Source organism: Onychostoma macrolepis, chromosome 18 (assembly GCF_012432095.1).
Source record: "Onychostoma macrolepis isolate SWU-2019 chromosome 18, ASM1243209v1, whole genome shotgun sequence".
Lineage (NCBI taxonomy): Eukaryota > Metazoa > Chordata > Actinopteri > Cypriniformes > Cyprinidae > Onychostoma > Onychostoma macrolepis.
The window spans coordinates 8,984,679-9,001,921 of NC_081172.1; the positions used below are offsets into that span (position 1 = coordinate 8,984,679).

At 34.7% G+C, this 17,243-nt stretch overlaps 3 protein-coding genes across 4 annotated transcripts in view; 2 read left to right on the plus strand and 1 right to left on the minus strand.

Moving 5' to 3' along the window:
- zgc:173742 (DNA topoisomerase 1) overlaps positions 1 to 4,593 on the plus strand; it is a 35,211-nt gene extending 30,618 nt beyond the window's left edge. Inside the window, exons 16-20 of one of the 2 annotated variants that reach the window (XM_058750856.1) lie at positions 575 to 689; positions 3,647 to 3,774; positions 3,878 to 3,972; positions 4,089 to 4,238; positions 4,329 to 4,593. In XM_058750856.1, the coding sequence (XP_058606839.1) occupies positions 575 to 689; positions 3,647 to 3,774; positions 3,878 to 3,972; positions 4,089 to 4,238; positions 4,329 to 4,431 (591 nt within the window). In that variant the 3' untranslated portion in view covers positions 4,432 to 4,593. The remainder of the gene's footprint in view (positions 1 to 574; positions 690 to 3,646; positions 3,775 to 3,877; positions 3,973 to 4,088; positions 4,239 to 4,328) is intronic. The other variant, XM_058750857.1, reaches the window with a different exon arrangement.
- A 962-nt stretch (positions 4,594 to 5,555) lies between these two features.
- On the minus strand, positions 5,556 to 7,816 carry hsbp1b (heat shock factor binding protein 1b). The gene is made up of 4 exons (XM_058751954.1): positions 7,645 to 7,816; positions 7,369 to 7,435; positions 5,995 to 6,118; positions 5,556 to 5,853 (listed from the first exon to the last, which is right to left on the minus strand). The coding sequence occupies exons 1-3, from the start codon at positions 7,687 to 7,689 to the stop codon at positions 6,000 to 6,002; spliced, it is 231 nt and encodes a 76-aa protein (XP_058607937.1). The 5' UTR covers positions 7,690 to 7,816; the 3' UTR covers positions 5,556 to 5,853; positions 5,995 to 5,999.
- A 137-nt stretch (positions 7,817 to 7,953) lies between these two features.
- The window catches only part of si:dkey-246g23.2 (solute carrier family 66 member 2), a 40,825-nt gene continuing 31,535 nt past the window's right edge, over positions 7,954 to 17,243 (plus strand). The window contains exons 1-3 of the mRNA XM_058751953.1: positions 7,954 to 8,599; positions 12,016 to 12,257; positions 14,018 to 14,151. Of these exons, the coding sequence (XP_058607936.1) occupies positions 12,058 to 12,257; positions 14,018 to 14,151 (334 nt within the window). The 5' untranslated portion in view covers positions 7,954 to 8,599; positions 12,016 to 12,057. The remainder of the gene's footprint in view (positions 8,600 to 12,015; positions 12,258 to 14,017; positions 14,152 to 17,243) is intronic.

The following is a 17,243-nucleotide window of genomic DNA, read 5'->3' on the forward strand; positions in this document are numbered from 1 at the left end:
TAGGACACAGCTGGTGTCATTAGCATTTAGTATCTTTAAAAACACATCTAGCATCATTAGAATGCAGATGTGTGACTGTACTTGTATTCCACTGGGTCGCACAAAACCAGTTTGTGAAGTAAATATTTGGATGTTTTTAGTACTTTGGTCGTAAAGGAAATGTGAGCAAGGGCTAAGAAGTTTTCGAATGAGTGTGATGTGGATGCACATCAGACAACTTGTTGGTTGCATAGCTCATCTGTGAGCCCTTTTTAAGACGCATCTTGTTGACTTAGTCAGATTTAATAACTATGTGTTCTTTATGTCTGGAACATACAACCCATACTCCTGCACTCACAAATCCATTGAAGTTGGAACAAATGTCTGATATCTTTGGAAGAGAAGAAAAAAAAAAGATTGCCCTATTGAGATTTGCTCTCTTAGACATCTATTTTGTGTGTATTTATTTCTAGACAATAAAGGCAACAGCGCCATCTTGTGTGTGGTTTACAGTGAAGCTGGATAATAAAATGCGATGATTTCTCCTTGTTGGTGTTTGAATGCTACCATTAATGTCTTGTTTTTGCCTTTACAGACTCAAATGCTAAATAAACACCTGAGTTCCCTCATGCCAGGATTGACTGCAAAGGTTTTTAGGACATACAACGCCTCCATAACACTGCAGCAACAGCTGAAAGAACTCGGCAACAGTGAGTGTCTTGTTTTTCTGCCTCGCTTTCTCTCTCCTGTTTTTGTCCTCCATTCTATCAATCAAACTTTAAATTAACATTCAACATCAAGAAAACTTGTACAACTTCCAGATGTTCAGTCGTGCCGTCAGTATTGATGCATGTTGGAACATTTGCTAAAACGCTTGAATATGATGCCAATATGGATTGCTGTCAGAGTGTTCAAAACAACGTACATTTTGACAACTGTGAGTCCACAGGAACATATGGATATTGTTAGTGTGTCCAAACTTTATGCAAGCAATATAATTAACAAAGTTTCTACTTTGCGAAAAGAAAAAGTGACTAGCGTTTGTGTCCGTAGCTCAGTGCAGCCTTACTGATTGTCCTTCAGGGTAATTATAGTTTTCATTTTTTATTACTTTATTGTGCAGTTTCTATTTTTCTCAATTTAGTTTAAATGTTTGTTTTCATTTCTATTTTATTTCTTTATTTTTTGGGGTAATGTTTAAAAGATACATTCCTCATCAAAGTCTAGTGCTATTGCTGTGGAGAGTTATGTTTAACTGTAAAGGTTTCAAATTTTATATAATGCAACATGTATCTAAAAACCCCCGCCCCTCCTTCATCCATTACCATGCTGACTGTGTGCAAAGTTTTGGAATTTTTCACAGACTTCAAGTGTATATTGCATCAGTAGTTCTTCAGTTTTACACCGTAAGCAGAAGTAGCAGCTAATCAGATAATGATAACATTAATCAGAACGTGATTTCTGGTTTGCAAAGTTGAGTTTTTCCTTTGTCATAAATCATAGATCTATAGAGCCTAAACCAGAAACCATAGAATGTAGCTATGAACAGTTTAAACATCTGGATTTAGTCAGTGCTTTAAGAGCTCTTATGTTGCTTCAGGAAAACCCTATATTGAAAAAAAATATATTGTTTGTTGTGCGTGTGTGTGTGTACATACAGCTGTCTTAACAAAATTTACTGTAGCTCTTTGCTTGAATTGGTCATGAATTAAGACAGAAACTCATTGTTAACATGGAAGATATTGCTTTTATTGCATCATGCCTGGTTAGGACACTGTTTGACAATCGCATTCTAGTTGGTTTGTGCCGCTAGCTTTGCTGTTTTCATTAATTACTGAATTGTGTGTTTGTGCTAATGAGACTGTTGTGTGTTTGTTGAGTAGTGTAACTATCCGAGTATCTCTAGAGCGAGTGCTGCAGTGTGTGTATGTGATGTGTGTGTGTGTGTAATGCTGGGGTGGAGGTGTCGGATCGCCACTGAGAGGAAATCTGTTTTCTGCATCCGCTACAAGCTCTAATTAAATCAGCTCAGTGTGTGGCAGGGTCTCGCCCATCAGGTGCCATGTGCTCTGTGTGTGTGTAAGTGGTGTTCATGTTGGCTTGGAATTTACAAATTTACAGAGAAGCCTATTTGAGGCCCTGTAATTATCAATTTCTAGCCATTTTAATTATGTTTTTGCTTTTTTTCCTTCATGCAAAATTGTAATTATGATGAACCTCAAACAATGCAGGCGAAAGTGCAGGTAACTGGGTAAAACTTTAGTATAGAGACCAATTCTCACAGTTAACTAGTTGCTTATCATGCATATTATTAACATATTGGCTGTTTATTAGTACTTATAAAAAATATTCTGCATGACCATATTCAACATCCCTAATCCTACCCAATACCTAAACTTAACTTGACTCAACTACCTTACTAACCATTAATAAGCAGCAAATTAGGAGTTTATTTTGGCAAAAGTCGTAGTTAATGGCTTGTTAATAGCGAGAATTGGACCTTGAAAATAAATCGAATTTTTTTTTTATTTTTTATTTTTTTACATTTTTCATGAAAAATATTTATCATTGTACGGAAGAGGATTAGGGCCAAGCAATAATAAAAAAATAAAACCATCTTGAGATTAAAGTCATTACATTTCAAGAAGAAACGCGTTAAATTTCAAGAAAAAAGTCGAGATAAAATGCTGAGATTAAACTCATTACATTTCGAGAATAAAGTTGTTTCGAGAAAAAGGTCTTTAAATTTCGAGGAAAAAAAGTCGAAATGAAATGTTGAGAATAAACTCATTAAATTACGAGAAAAAAGTCGTTAAATTTTGAGAAAAAAGTCAATGAGAATAAACTCATTAAATTACGAGAAAAAAGTTGTTAAATTTCGAGAAAAAATTCGAGAATAAACACTCGTGTCATAAAAAAAAATACAATTAAGCACTAGTCTCTTTACTATAAAGTGAAAAATAAATTTAATGCAAAAAAAAAAAGTTTAAATGGAAGTATTTTTACATTATATACTTGCATTTAATTAATAACTTTTAATCTAATTAATTACATGGTGTGCTGATTAATTAATTGCACAGCAGTTTTGGCTGAGAAATTAACCCCTAAAAGATCATTTAAAGTCGTTGTGTTAAACAGAAAAAAAAAAAAGCATTCAATAGACATTACAGAAAAGCAGCTTTAGAAAGAAATATATTGCTTCAACATTGCATAAATAATGATAATATTGAAGTAATGAAAAAAAAAAAGAAAAGAAATGATAATATAAATAGGAAACTAAAACAGCCAGTAGGTGGCAGCAAGTCACTGTTTTAATAAATGAGTCATTCAGTCATTACTTCAACTGATTCTTTCAAACAGCTGATTCATTCAGAAACAAAGCAACTGTCTTTATGAATCGGTCACTGAATTATTGGCTTACTCATTTCTTATTTATGTAGTTTAGTTTGATTTGTTAAATAAATAATCTTTATCATAAGTAATTGTTTAAATAGTAATAGTTATTTTGTTCAAATGGATGTGACGTTTACTCTGGAGGAGGAATGTAACGGCAGAAAGTTTCCACATTTAAATGTAGCTGTTATTTAGCAAATCTTTTTACTTCTCTCTTGCTGTGTGTGTGTCTGTCTGTGTGTGTGTGTGTGTTAATGTGTCTTTCTTACTACAGTGAAGGATAATGTGGCAGAGAAGTTGCTCTCTTACAACAGGGCAAACCGTGCGGTTGCAATTCTATGTAACCATCAGCGGGCGCCGCCAAAGACCTTCGAACAGTCCATGGCTACCCTGCAATCAAAGGTACTGGAGATATTAAACTGAATAGTGAAAAAAAAAAATTAAAAGAAGCATTTGAATATGATTGTTTTATTAGGTTTGGTTTTTCTCTCTTCTCTTCTTTAAGATTGACAGCAGGAAGGAGCAGCTGGACTTGGCTAAGAAAGAGCTAAAGCAGGCCAAGAAAGAAGCCAAAGGGAGCTCAGACAACAAGCTGCTTATGTCAGTATCTCATTCCAGGCCTCTGAAAGGGGACATTTATTTGCTCTTCCAGCTATTAGGATCCTTTTATAAATGATTATGATATTCACATGTAAAAGCATTTTATGTGTGTTCAGTGTGGTGGAGAAGAAGAAGAAAGCTGTGCAGAGGTGTGAAGAACAGCTTCTGAAGATGGAGGTTCAGGCTACAGACCGAGAGGAGAACAAACAGGTCGCCCTGAGCACCTCCAAACTCAACTACCTGGATCCACGCATCAGCGTGGCCTGGTGATGACACAAACTTGCTACACAGGAAGTCTTTTTGTATTTCATATGAGAATGTTTCCAGTGTTTCTTTACTTTATTTTCTGCTTCTAGGTGTAAGAACATGGAGGTGCCGCTGGAGAAAATTTACAACAAAACCCTAAGGGATAAATTTGCCTGGGCTATTGACATGACTGAACATGACTTTGTGTTCTAAGCGTGGTTTGTTCATTCTCCAATTGACCTCAGTATTTTATACAAATGTACATTTTAATAGAAACTGTGCATTGTGCAGCGTTTTGCTGATTATTGTTGTCACTTTTATATTGTTCAGTTTTTATATTGTGTAATCAAATGTTCTAACTTATTTTAAGAAAGTTCAATAAATGTTCTTCCTATGTAGGGAAGTCCTTTCTTTTGCATTTCACCCCAAAATAAGGAAAAAGGAAATTAATAATATAAATAAATTAAATATATAAATAAATTATATTATATATATATATATATATATATATATATGTGTATATATATATATATATATATATACATATAATGTGTGTGTGTGTATATATGTGTGTGTGTGTGTGTATATATGTGTGTGTGTGTGTGTGTGTATATATATGTGTGTATATATGTGTGTGTGTGTATATATGTGTGTGTGTGTATATGTGTGTGTATATATATATATATATATATATATGTATATATATATATGCATATACACATATATATATATATATATATATGTATATGTATATGTATGTATATATATATATATAATGTATATATATATATATATAATGTATATATGTATGTGTGTATATGTGTATGTATGTGTATATATATATATATATATATATATATATACACACACACACAATATTCTGATACAGTTCTGTATGACGATAATTCCAAGATCCCTTCAAGCCTTTTTCCATGAGTCCAGATTCAGAAATACATTTTTCTTGGAGGGGAAAAATCTTATCAAGCGATTTAATCAAATTTTAGCTGAAGTCATTGATGTTCTGCATCATGCGTTAAGACCTTGAAAGTAGTATGGTTTTGAATTGCATGTAAAGGTGTTAATCATCATCTTACCTAGCTTACATATTGATCAATTATAAACAATGTTATTTACATTTCCAAGAATTCACCCTGTTAGTTTTAGCTTGAGCGTATTTGACGAGATTTTGCATGTCAGCATGCGTTCCTTTTTATTATATTTAACTAACTTGCAACTGCTAGAGAGGAGAGGGTGAAACCATGACCGATAGTGGTGTTAATACAGACTTCACAATTTGGTTTAAAAGAGCTGTACCAGTAAAGAGAGATGAGGACACAGGTTTTAAGAAACAACTTTAATTCAACAACAAATTCACTTGAACAGGAATGGTGTTAGGTTGGCACTTGGGCTAGTGCTATTACAGTAACGCAGGGTTCGGTTCTACAGTTGGATGTCATTTTTAAAAAGTTCTTTGTAATCCTTTACAGAAAAAGGGTAGCATACAGTCACAGTATTAGGACTGACTTTAAATTCTAAATATTAAAAAAGCATCACATCAAACCAAAATATGTTAGTCACCATAGAGAAAATCTTGCTGCTCCTGAAGAGTGTTGATAGTTTTTGCTACTCAGGATTCTGTGAAAGATAACACTGAATCAGGGCAGTGCATTTTAATACAGCATACCAGAATGAAATGCATTTCAAATCACCATTTAGAATCAAACATTTACAACTGGTTTCAACTAAAATAGTTTAATCGATAGAAATGGAAAGCACCTCTACTAGGAGGCATCTCCCTCCTTGACCTTGTTCTCCCCTTCAATCTCTTCCACTCCTGCCTGAGTCATCAGGTCTGCAATATTCTTCTCTAGATCATCAATGCGAGTGCTCATTTCATCAAGTGGATCTTATTAAGGAAGATACAGGAGCCAAGTACAGGTACTACCACCATTTAAATCCACATATCAAGGCACTGCGTGCATGGCTAAAGCAATGTCTGCTTAGTAGATCTTGACTAAACAAAATGTATGTATTTGTAAACCTGCACAGCACTGGATTAAAGCATTTATGCGTTTGGATTTTTGCAGATAGTTTCGTGAACCTGATGATCACAGAATGGCAATAGGATTTTGAAGATCTTGTGGTTGTGGTAAATTTTGGTTCTATGAAAATGTGGAGCTTTTCTGAAGAGATCTGTGGGATTTGTATGTGGGAGTTTTTAAATCAAGATACTCTTGCTTGAAGCAAAATGACACAAGAAGTGTTATTTTCTGTGAAACTGATCAAAATTAAGTGAGTTTGATTAAAGAATAAGTATTTGACAACTGGTTTAAAAAAATCAGTTTTCATACCCATCTGATGGATATTTGTTCTCATTTTAAATACTTGGTTTTGTTCAATTGGTTACACTTTATATTAGGTGGCCTTAACTACTATGTATTTACATCAAAAAATAAGTACAATGTACTTATTGTGTTCATATTGTATTGCAAAACACTTCCGCTGCTATTGAGGTGGGGTAAGGTTAGGGACAGGTTTGGTGTTATGGGTAGGTTTAAGGGTGTAATTCTACAGTGTAATTCTAAATGTAATTACAGAAATTAATTACAAATGTAATTACATATAGGTGTTTTAAAAATATAAGTACAATGTAAAAACATGTACACAATAAGTGCATTGTACCAAATGATTAATTTAAACGTAAGTACACAGTAGTTAAGGCCACCTAATATAAAGTGAGACCGTTCAATTTTTCAGAATAGACTTAATAACATCATTGCATCAAGTAAAGGCATCTTCATTTAAAGATTTTTAGATATTTGTATTGGGAAAACAAGACAAAAATACTGAGATAATTTTAGTGCATGCAACATTCAATGCCATTACTTTCAAGACCTTAATTTGTGGAATACTTTAATGCCTTTTTAAGACCTGCAGAAACACCTGAGCAGAGCATTTTGCCCCCATTTGCTTAAGATGTATGCAAAAATGAAACACCATCTTAGATGATAAAGAATCTGCTAAATGACAGCTAACCTCATTTAAATTCCTCTAAACAGCGTACGGTCACATTAAAAATAAGGCGGTATCACTGAGATTAATATTACCTCGTTGAAAGTCTATAGCTGTGCTAAAAACAAGAAAGGATATTTCTCCCGATGATCTGGTCTGACATTGTCTGGAATTTATCCTGCATCTGCTGCAGCAATGTCTGCACCTGTTAGAGAGAAACATTCAGTTCATCTCACGTGTAAAAATATATTCAAGACATGACAAATAAATCACCTTGTTTACATCACAACAACCGTCTAATCTAACAGTAAACAAAGTTTGTCGCATCATAATCCAAGTAGAACAGATAAACAGGGCCTAGCATTAGCCTAGTTTAGCTAACCTCACAAATATGTCGTTTATTATCAAACCTACCACTGCTGTGAGATCTTGCACCGATTTTGGGTCCGTCTCTGCCATATTTCTTTAATAAATAGATAGTACAACTGCAAAAAGATGTCTATTCCTCTTTTAATTGTGTATCTTCCCAGCTCTTTGCTTTCTAATGATCAGCTGTTGGATAAATCACGAAGACGTGACAAATATCGCGAGATTATAAAGACCTCGCAGTGAGACATTCCCACAGCTGCAGGCAGGCAAATCAACTTCTGGCGTGATCAGACGCGCAGCAACAGAGCAGTTCTCACACAAGATGCACAGTCATTTCATCTATTAAAACCAGTGACCGGTTACAGCAGGATAGGCCAGACCTCATTTAAATAATTCATCTGATTTTGTTGCGAATTTAAAAAAAAAGAAAAGTTGTTTAGTTTGTTTTTTGCTCCATAAGGTGTAGTAGAATCAGCAGAGATTATGAAAGTCCTTGTTTTATCATTTTATATATTTTGGGCAAATTAAAAAAAATAATAATAATAAATTTAAAAAAAAACAGGCTTAATTTAGAGTAGGTTAATGGGTAAATAATAATAATAATAATAAAGATTGAACGATAAATTACTTTTAAAGGTTGTGAAGGTTGTATTAAATTTCTACATGTCTGCAAGAAAGGGACGTGGTTTTGTTGTTATCACGTATTACCGTTCCAATGATATAACAAACATTAAAAGGAAGACAATGGGAGTAGTATCGCTACTCAAACAAATTTGGTTTGATAAGATCTCGTGGTGTTCCCTGTTTATTTGTTTTTCTTTCCTCTTCCCCTTTGTAACATTAGACCGATGAAAGCTGCGCGGTCAAGCCCACATCTCCAAACTGCATCAGCCTGATTTAGACTAGATGATGGCTAGATGAGACAGCATATGCTCATGAGTATGTGTGTGTGCGTGCTGCTGCTATTATAGTTGCCAAACAAGTCTTCGCCCGAAACAAGGTATGCTTTAACTTCCTAAGTTTTTTTTCCCCCCTTCTTTGCAACTTCTTTCTGTTAGGCTATATCAAGCTGTTTCGTTACAGTAAAGCGAAACCTGCGCCGCGAAACTCTGCTGAATATGCATAAAGAGTTTTGAGTTTAGCGTTTAAAGCGAAAAGCACCATGGTGTTCTTGTGCATTGCGTTTAACTGCTGATCGGAGAGTTCTTGCACGCGATACTGCATTAATATTCACTTTGATTTATCAGGTTCGCTTGATATTGAACAAGTCGATAAAATATGCACACCCGGATTCATGTTTGTCCATATCCTTGTAATGATAGCGATGTCCTGTTTGTGAACGAATTGTTCTTTTGATTCGGATCTTTTTCCTAAAAAAAAAAAAAAAAAGGTTCATAGAACGGGTACGGACAATGTCGTTCAAGGATAAAACTGAAAGTTTAGGTTTCTCGAATTAACCGAGTGGGTCGGAGTGAACCTTTTCTGCCTCGAAATGATGGTTATAGGCTGTACTCTTTCGGATATGTCCGATTCGTTATGAACCGAGAAGCCATGATTTAAATTATACATCGTTTAAAGTAAATGAGGATTAAACTAATAAGTCAAAAAAGTTGCAATAATAGCCAAATAGCTGAAATATTAACTAACAAAACAGACGATTCTTTACGACTCGATTGTATGGTGGTTTAAAAAAAAAAAAAAAAACACACCGCATTGTGGTAAATTTTACTATTTAATACTGTAAATTCAAATCAACCTATATTTAGGGTTCTAATTTACATTTTATGAGTTGAATCACGGCTGCGAAAAACTAGACTGAGTCACATGATTAAACTCTTTTAGGCTAATACTAAAACTTAATTTAAAAATACAATAATGCATACATGGTTTATTAAAAAGCTTTAGATCTTGTGATACATGACGTAAACGAACCACTGAATCTTTTTTTGAAACGAGCTGTTCAAAAGAATCGACTCACTCAAATGATTCAGATTTCCCATCCCTAATAGGCCTAATAGTCTTAGTAGCCATTCACACGAGGCTTTGTTGCTCTTAAAACAGTTATTGGAGTGCGACTGACTGGAATGTCAAACAGTGTATGTTTATGCAGGAAAAGAAAAGTTAAAAAAGCAATGCAGTGACAACCCCGTTCTTTGTAAACCAATTCTTTATACTGGAACCAAGTTATGGGATTTTAATTTAATTTGCTGCTGGATCCGGTTTCTAAAGATCATAAGACAGACGTGCACATGGCATTATGAAGTGCCTCAAGCATACCAAATGTATTTTATGCCCATGTTTGCCATTCTAGAAAAATGATAGGCTTTTTACGTCCAGCAAAGCTAAATCTGTTTACAGTAGGTGTGGATCTAAACATCTGTTCATGTAGGAGACACAAACGAGAGAGAGGTGGAGACATGTCAGAAGAGCCCAACCCCCTACGGAATGCAGAAGTTATGCAACACCTCTATGTACAGTAGCAGTTCTCAGCAAGCAAACTTCACTGCTAGTCCTCCACTATAGAGGTCATGAGCAGTGACTTCATGGGGACTAGGAAACATTCCTTACTAATCCGATCACTTAAACCCACAAAATCTCCTTTAAAATGTTGCAGGACCTTTAGACTTAGGGTTTGTTTTTCTTTTTCATATTCATGCATTTTATGGCTTAATTGCACACTTTTTTATGTGCAATTTGGTTGCAAATTTTCCTTGTCAGCCATCAACACGTCAGCTAGTGAGTCTTCTAACTGGCTAACAGATAATGTTTTGTTGAAAGTGACTTGTGATAGTCTTGGTAACAAGAATCAGCTGAAAATGGAAAATGACAAACCAATCTGTAATGTTTTGCCATCTATGCCATTTGCCTTTTTTCTTTTGGCCACTTTTTGTTTGATGAAGAGCATTTCTCAATATAATTTTTTATGTAGTTTTATATGTTTAACGTTATACTGTCTGTTTTATTTAATTAAAGGTCAATTAAAATAAAATAGAATAAAATAGAAATTAAATGTTTCATATGTTTTTTTTCCCCTCATTTTTATTTACCATTTGTTTATAACTTGAACAGATGAGGATCCAATTAATAATTTTTAATCATAATGCAATATTGTTTATGGATTTATGGCTGTCTTGGCATTTCTGATTATAATAACTCTTCCAACTATTATTTTATATTTAATTTCCAACTATTGTTGTATTATTTTTGCAAAGAGAACTTAACATTGTATGGAAAATAAATTATATATGTAAATAATGTTATAAATATTTAAGTGTTTTTTAAAATGAATCTATATGAGATTAATTTCAAAAGCTCTTAAATAAATAAATATATGTATATTTATTTATTTAAGAGCTTTTGAAATTAATATTAATATTTTTTTTTTGCTTAAATTATAATTGTGAAATTATGCCTGTGAAAACCCAGCTAAAATCATTTTTTGGTGATTTACTATTTTCTGCATAACATCATCCTTCATAAGGTAAAGAACATTCTGTGAAAATGCAACCTTGATATTTTTAATATTGACTGAGTAAGACCATGTCAAAGATTGAAATCATATTGAAATTAATGGTTGAAATCAAATTTTGATGCTTGTTATCTCATAATTAGATTTTGAGACTTTAGCCTGGATTTCACAGACAGTGTCACAATTATATATATTTAAAACTATACACAATATAAAATTACAATTTAAATCCATATAAAAATTACTTTTAATTTACATTTTTTGTGTTTGGGCCAGTAATGCTGTTGATCAAATAGATATCCGAATTAGTCCGAAAAAAATTAAATGTAGGCCTTATTATTGTTGTTATAGATGACACATTCTTGCATCACAAACCTTTTCTTACATCCTTTAAAGAATATTCACACCCTCAGGAAACACGTCTGTCCAAAGACTTGCGCTGAATTGGGGAACTGATGCTGCAAAGTAAGCTCAAAACTGTTTCAAAACTTCTCAGCAGTGTATTCTAAAGCCTGTTCTTTTGATGTGACGTTTTCTGGTCAGAAACAAAAAGGAGCCTTATCTTTTGGTGCACAGTCCTCCTGTGAGCACAAACGTCCTGTTTAGCTGAGATACCGTCAGAATGGGTGGCAGCATGTAGACAACTCTTGTTCCTGACTACTGTGAAAATGGCCCCTCATTGGATTTTATGTCCAGAAAGGTCCACATGAATAATTTACAATGTGTTTATATTGTAGGTATTATTGTTCCTGTGGTAGCTTTAAGGTTACTGAAGGTGGCACTGTTGCTTTTATTGGTGTTGTAAGGGTTTGTTGCAGCAATATATGCCTCTTTTATTAGTTTTAGAATCTTTTAGCTAGCAGACAGATAATTTAATCTTGACTACATTGCATTGCACTTTCTGTATTTGTGATCAAATGTAAAAGTGTCCTATCCTCTTCTTGCAGGGGATGGGAGTATAAAGACAGTGGTTTGAGAAGGACTAAGCGATGGAGCAGGGGTCAGAGGAGAACATGGAGAGCTCATGGACTCTGCTCTCCTGGCTTGCTTCTGGAGTGATGGTGTTTGGAGGTGCAGTTCCCTATGTCCCCCAGTACCAGGAGATCCAGAGGACCAATAACGCAGAGGGATTCTCAACAAGAGTCTGTCTGGTGCTGCTCGTTGCTAATATACTTCGCATTTTCTTCTGGTGAGTGGAGGAGAGTTAATGTTACTGCAGCAGTTAAGAGTTGATTAATGGCTTAGAGGCCAATGTGGAAATCAAAGTAAAATAAACAAGAACAAATCTAATCAGTAAAGGCAGTTATACTTAATATCAGTTTATAATGCAGTTTCATGTATATTCTGGTTATATGTGTGTGTGTGTGTTTCAAATTGCTTTTTTTTTTTTTTTTTTTTATTAAATGTAAAAATAAATTAAAGGAAATTTTCTAACCCATTTATTTTCTAAATGCATCTTGCTCATCTTATTGTAAGCAATTAATTCATGCATGGGTCTCATTTTTAAACAGTTTTTTGAACTTGTAATTTTTAATCAATGTCATAACTCAATTCTCCGGTAAACAACACATGATATATGCCATTCTCAAATAATTTTTTTACATTTGACTGCAAGTTTGCACTCAGATCTGCCTTCATCCAATCAGCGACCGGTGGAGCCAAGCCCCGCCCTACTTTTGTTTTTCACAATGCGGAAGAACTCTTTGCTTCAGTTACATTGTGACTTTAAAGGAATAGTTCATCCCAAAAAATTAACACTTGCAGAAATTACTCTGCAATTACTCACCTGCAGGCCATCCAAGAATGTTGATGAGTTTGTTTCTTCATCGGAACAGATTTGGAGAAATTTAGCATTAGATCACCAGTGGATCCTCTGCAGTGAATGGGTGCCGTCAGAATGATAATTCAAACTCCTGATAGAAACATCAAGTAATCCACGCCTTATCTACATTTTTGTTTAAGTGCAAATAGCCCGTCTTGTTGGCAAAGGCTATTTACACTAACTCCGCCCACTAAGGTGTGATTGAGTTAGTCAACACTAAAAAAAGACATTAAATCAACATCGGTTTCAGTGGCATAGATGGTAAGACGCATGCTTTTTGACGTGATAGACACGAGTTCCAGCCCGCCTTTTGCCAAACATTTTTTTCTCTTTTTTCAAATCTCATATTGCATCAGAAAGGAATTTATTTTAAGTAAAAATGAAGGAAATAATCAAAAAGTTGAAAATAAGAGTATTGGGTAGGGTTAGGGTAGATGTAGGGAGGGCTTTATTGTCCCAATAAGGTGGCATCCAGTTAATAATTTGAATTAAAACTATAATTTACACTTAATACGTTATTATTGCGTACTGTTTTATAATGTACTACAATACTGAGGTGCAGATAATTGCCACTATTTGCAATAAGTAGTGTAAATAGTAGAAAATCTTGCTATTTTAACATAGTGTAAATAGAATCTATAGCTATTTGCACTTAGTGTAAATAGCATATCTTTAAAAAAATACTGCTATTTTCACTTGGTGTAAATAGAATCCATTGCTATTTGCACTTAGTGTAAATAACATCTAATTGCTATTTACACTTGGTGCAAATAGCCGCTGCCTTTTGTTTTTGGGTGAACTATTACTTTTATGTGCAAAGACAACTTTAATTAAGCCATTCATAGATTGTTTTCCCCCAAAAGTATAAACATTTTCAGCTCTGTGGCTTTCAAAATTAACCATATTTGAGTGTCTGAAGCAGCCTTACATAGCAACAATGGCTTAACCAATGGTGTGTGTTTGGGGTGGGGCTTTCCATTTGTTTGGCCAAGAAAATGCGAGAACTGTTTGGGAAACCTGTTTGGAAACATTTGTTATTTTTGCAGTTCTGTTTGGTTTCTCTAGAGGTTTCTCACAGCTTTTGCACACTTTACCTTTAATTAAGCATTTATTGTTTTGTTTTGCAGGATAGGCAAGCAGTTCGAGCTCCCTTTGCTCCTGCAGAGTGTGGTGATGATTCTCACCATGTTGGTTATGCTACATTTGTGCTGTTCCATCCAGAGCAGCAACCGTGTCAGTACTAAACAGCACCACATCACAGGTAATCACATTAAACAGTCTGTGTCCAGCGGTCGTGTGAAATGCTTTACTTAACAACTGTGCTTTTTCTACTTGTAAATACTACTTGGTTTAATATTTGGTTATCTCATAAATTTTTAACATTTATATGAAAGTAGAAGTTTGTAAGGTACCAGTTTTAATGATTGCAACGGCCTTACAGTGTGCAAGTGTTATATTAACGCCTGAGGTCATGTGAATTGTATATAAACTTCAGCATGTGAGAATATTATTAAGCAGATATCAACTCCTTGTCTTCTGTCATGTAGATGGGATTAAAATCGCATAAATGTTACCCATTGCCCGGGGCGCTAGTCTAGTCCCATATTCATTTATAATGAAGATGTTAAGTGTCTGAGAATATTGGTGTCACGTGGATCAGGGTGCAAACTGTGTTTAATTTCCTCTTCGCTCTTCCACAGAATTGATTTATGATAAAGTTAGGCTCCAGTTGATTGGCTTTTTCTGGGTTTGCTAGGGAAAAGTCAATCTGAAGTCATATTTTTTATGAGATCACTGTCGGGGAGGGAGCTTGGAAGATAACATTTTACTATGTTGTAATAATTAGAAAATTGAATGTGAAATCAGACATAGCCCTAATTTACCTGTCATGTTGATTGATTGAGCTGGAGGCTGCAGCTCGCTCTTACACTTTGTTATAAAGTCAGCTGACTGTATTTTTGAGGTGAGTCCATGATTAACTTATGAAATAAATCAGTCAATGCTAACGGTGGGGGGAAGCTTCCTCTCTCTATAATGAGAAACCTAAACTTGAGTTTTGACAGTTTTAGGGGAAATCATGAGGGAACATTTTTTTGAATATTTTGGTGGAACTCAAAGAAATACTTTTTAATGACAAATTTATTTGGAATGAAAATCAGATGGTTTAATTTACAAAAAGTTATTTGTAGTTTTTATATGGTATAATTTAATTGTCATTGATCTCAAAGAATAATTTGAATGTTGTGACATCCCTAATATCACCCCTCAAAATAATATTTGAGGGGTGGACCTCAAAACCAGTCATAAGTAGCACAGGTATAAATAGCCAGCAATACGTTGTGTGGGTCAAAATTAACCATTTTTCTTTTATGCCAAAAACCATTAGGATATTAAGTAAAGATTATGTTCCTATGAAGATATTTTGTCAATTTCCTTCCGTAAATATATAAAAACTTAATTTTTGATTAGTAATATGCATTGCTAAGAACTTAATTTGGACAACTTTAAAGGTGATTTTCTCATTGTTTTGATTTTTTTGTTTTGCACCCTTAGATTCCAGATTTTCAAATAGCTGTATCTTGGCCAAATATTGGCCTATTCTAACAAACCATACATCAACAGAAAGCTTATGTATTCAGCTTTGCAAATGCCTGCAAAAACCTAAAAAACTATGCACAAGTGCTTTAAACACACAGGATGGTCACACCAAATGTTGATTTAATTTAGTTAATAGAAGTTAATTGATAAAGAAAATCTATTTATGACATTATTTTTGACAGCATCCTCATTTTACAGCATGTTTACACAAGTGTCTTAAACTTTTAACAGTACTGTAGCTTTGCAGGTAGGTTTCTTGAAGCATCTTGGAGACGTTGCCACAGTTCTTGTGGATTTAGTCTGTCTCAGTTTGTTCTGTTTCTTCATGTCATTCCAGACAGACTGGATGATGATCAGATCAGATCTCTGTGTGGAGCACTGGCTGTCGTCAGACTCCTTCTGCAAACAAAAATTTCGCCGAATTATTACAATTAATGAATGTTTGGAAATGTAAACTGATATTTCTTGCTGACACACTACAGCAAAAGATATAAATAACTCACTTGGTGAAGAAATAACTCATCTGGTGAAAATACTATAGTGTTCTGATCATTTTGGCCACCACTGTATGTATGACTGACAAATATCGATCATTTTAAGTTTATTAGTTTGTTAAACCTCTGTAATCCAAATGGGTGGAATTTTTACTGACTTGATTTTATTCTTGTAAGGTGTAGAAAAGGATTTGCTATATCAGTTAGCTTCTGTAAAGTGTGTTTTCCGATTGTTTTCTGATCTTCAACAAAACAGTTTTTCTTATATCAGCTCCCCCTAGTGTGCCTGCTAACAGCAGTTTGAGTGCTGAACATCCGGTTTGATAGAGGAACTGTGTGTGTCAACGGGTTTGCCTGAATGGCAGTTAAGGTGTCCGGTTACAGCAGGGACAGACGGGAAGGGTGTGGGGTGTGTGCTGGACCCAGAATAGCACGGACATTGGGTCCTCCCTCTGAAAGTTAGACGTCATGTGAGACCCTCTTTAATCACTGACTACCCCGCAGGCTATGTGCGACCTACGGTCCACCTGTCCCTGCATACCTTCACACCTACACACACACACACACACACACACACACACACACACACACAAACATACACACACACAAGCGGTCAGGCTGCAAGAACAAATCTTCAAAAAAACACACACACGTGCATTTTTGACGGTATATGCTCAAAGTGACCAATTAACATATACGTTTTTGTATATGTGCTGTATGATGTACCCTCACACGTTTCTGTTGTCAGTTACAGGAAATATGTAAGATCACATGTAAAGCTTGGGTCTGTTTATCGCTGCGAGCTATGAATGATTTTGCATCGACTCACACTGATTGCCCTCAGGCTGTTCATTAGATTTCTACTGTTGTTGTCTTGACATGAATTTGTAGATGTTGAGAGCGAGAGGTGTTACAGTGTGACCTTTAGAAGAACGAATTAAGGAAGCCAATGTCCAATCTGTTTCATCTGTTGTTTTAGAGTGTGCTTTAAATGCGAACGTGCTTTGCCCTGGAGTTTGTGTCAGTTCCATTTCATACAGAATACTTTTCTTCTAGTGGCCTTTTCAGAGTATATCTACACATATTTTAGCAAAACTGCGTTGCCGCTTCACAATAATTAGCACATTTATTACTGTCATTATGACAAAACTATATTCACCCCACAGCTTGGATCTGACACTATCGTTCAAAAGTTTGTGGTTGGTATGATTGTTTTGTTTTTGTTTTTGACATAAAGAAGTCTTTTAGGTTCACCAAGACT

Coding starts and splice junctions, on each gene's coding strand:
- hsbp1b (XM_058751954.1), bottom strand. CDS start 7,689: ATGGCAGAGACGGACCCAAAATCGGTGCAAGATCTCACAGCAGTG. Junction 7,436..7,644: donor TGCAAGATCTCACAGCAGTG/GTAGGTTTGATA, acceptor TCTCTCTAACAG/GTGCAGACATTGCTGCAGCA. Junction 6,119..7,368: donor AGACCAGATCATCGGGAGAA/ATATCCTTTCTT, acceptor AATAAGATCCAC/TTGATGAAATGAGCACTCGC.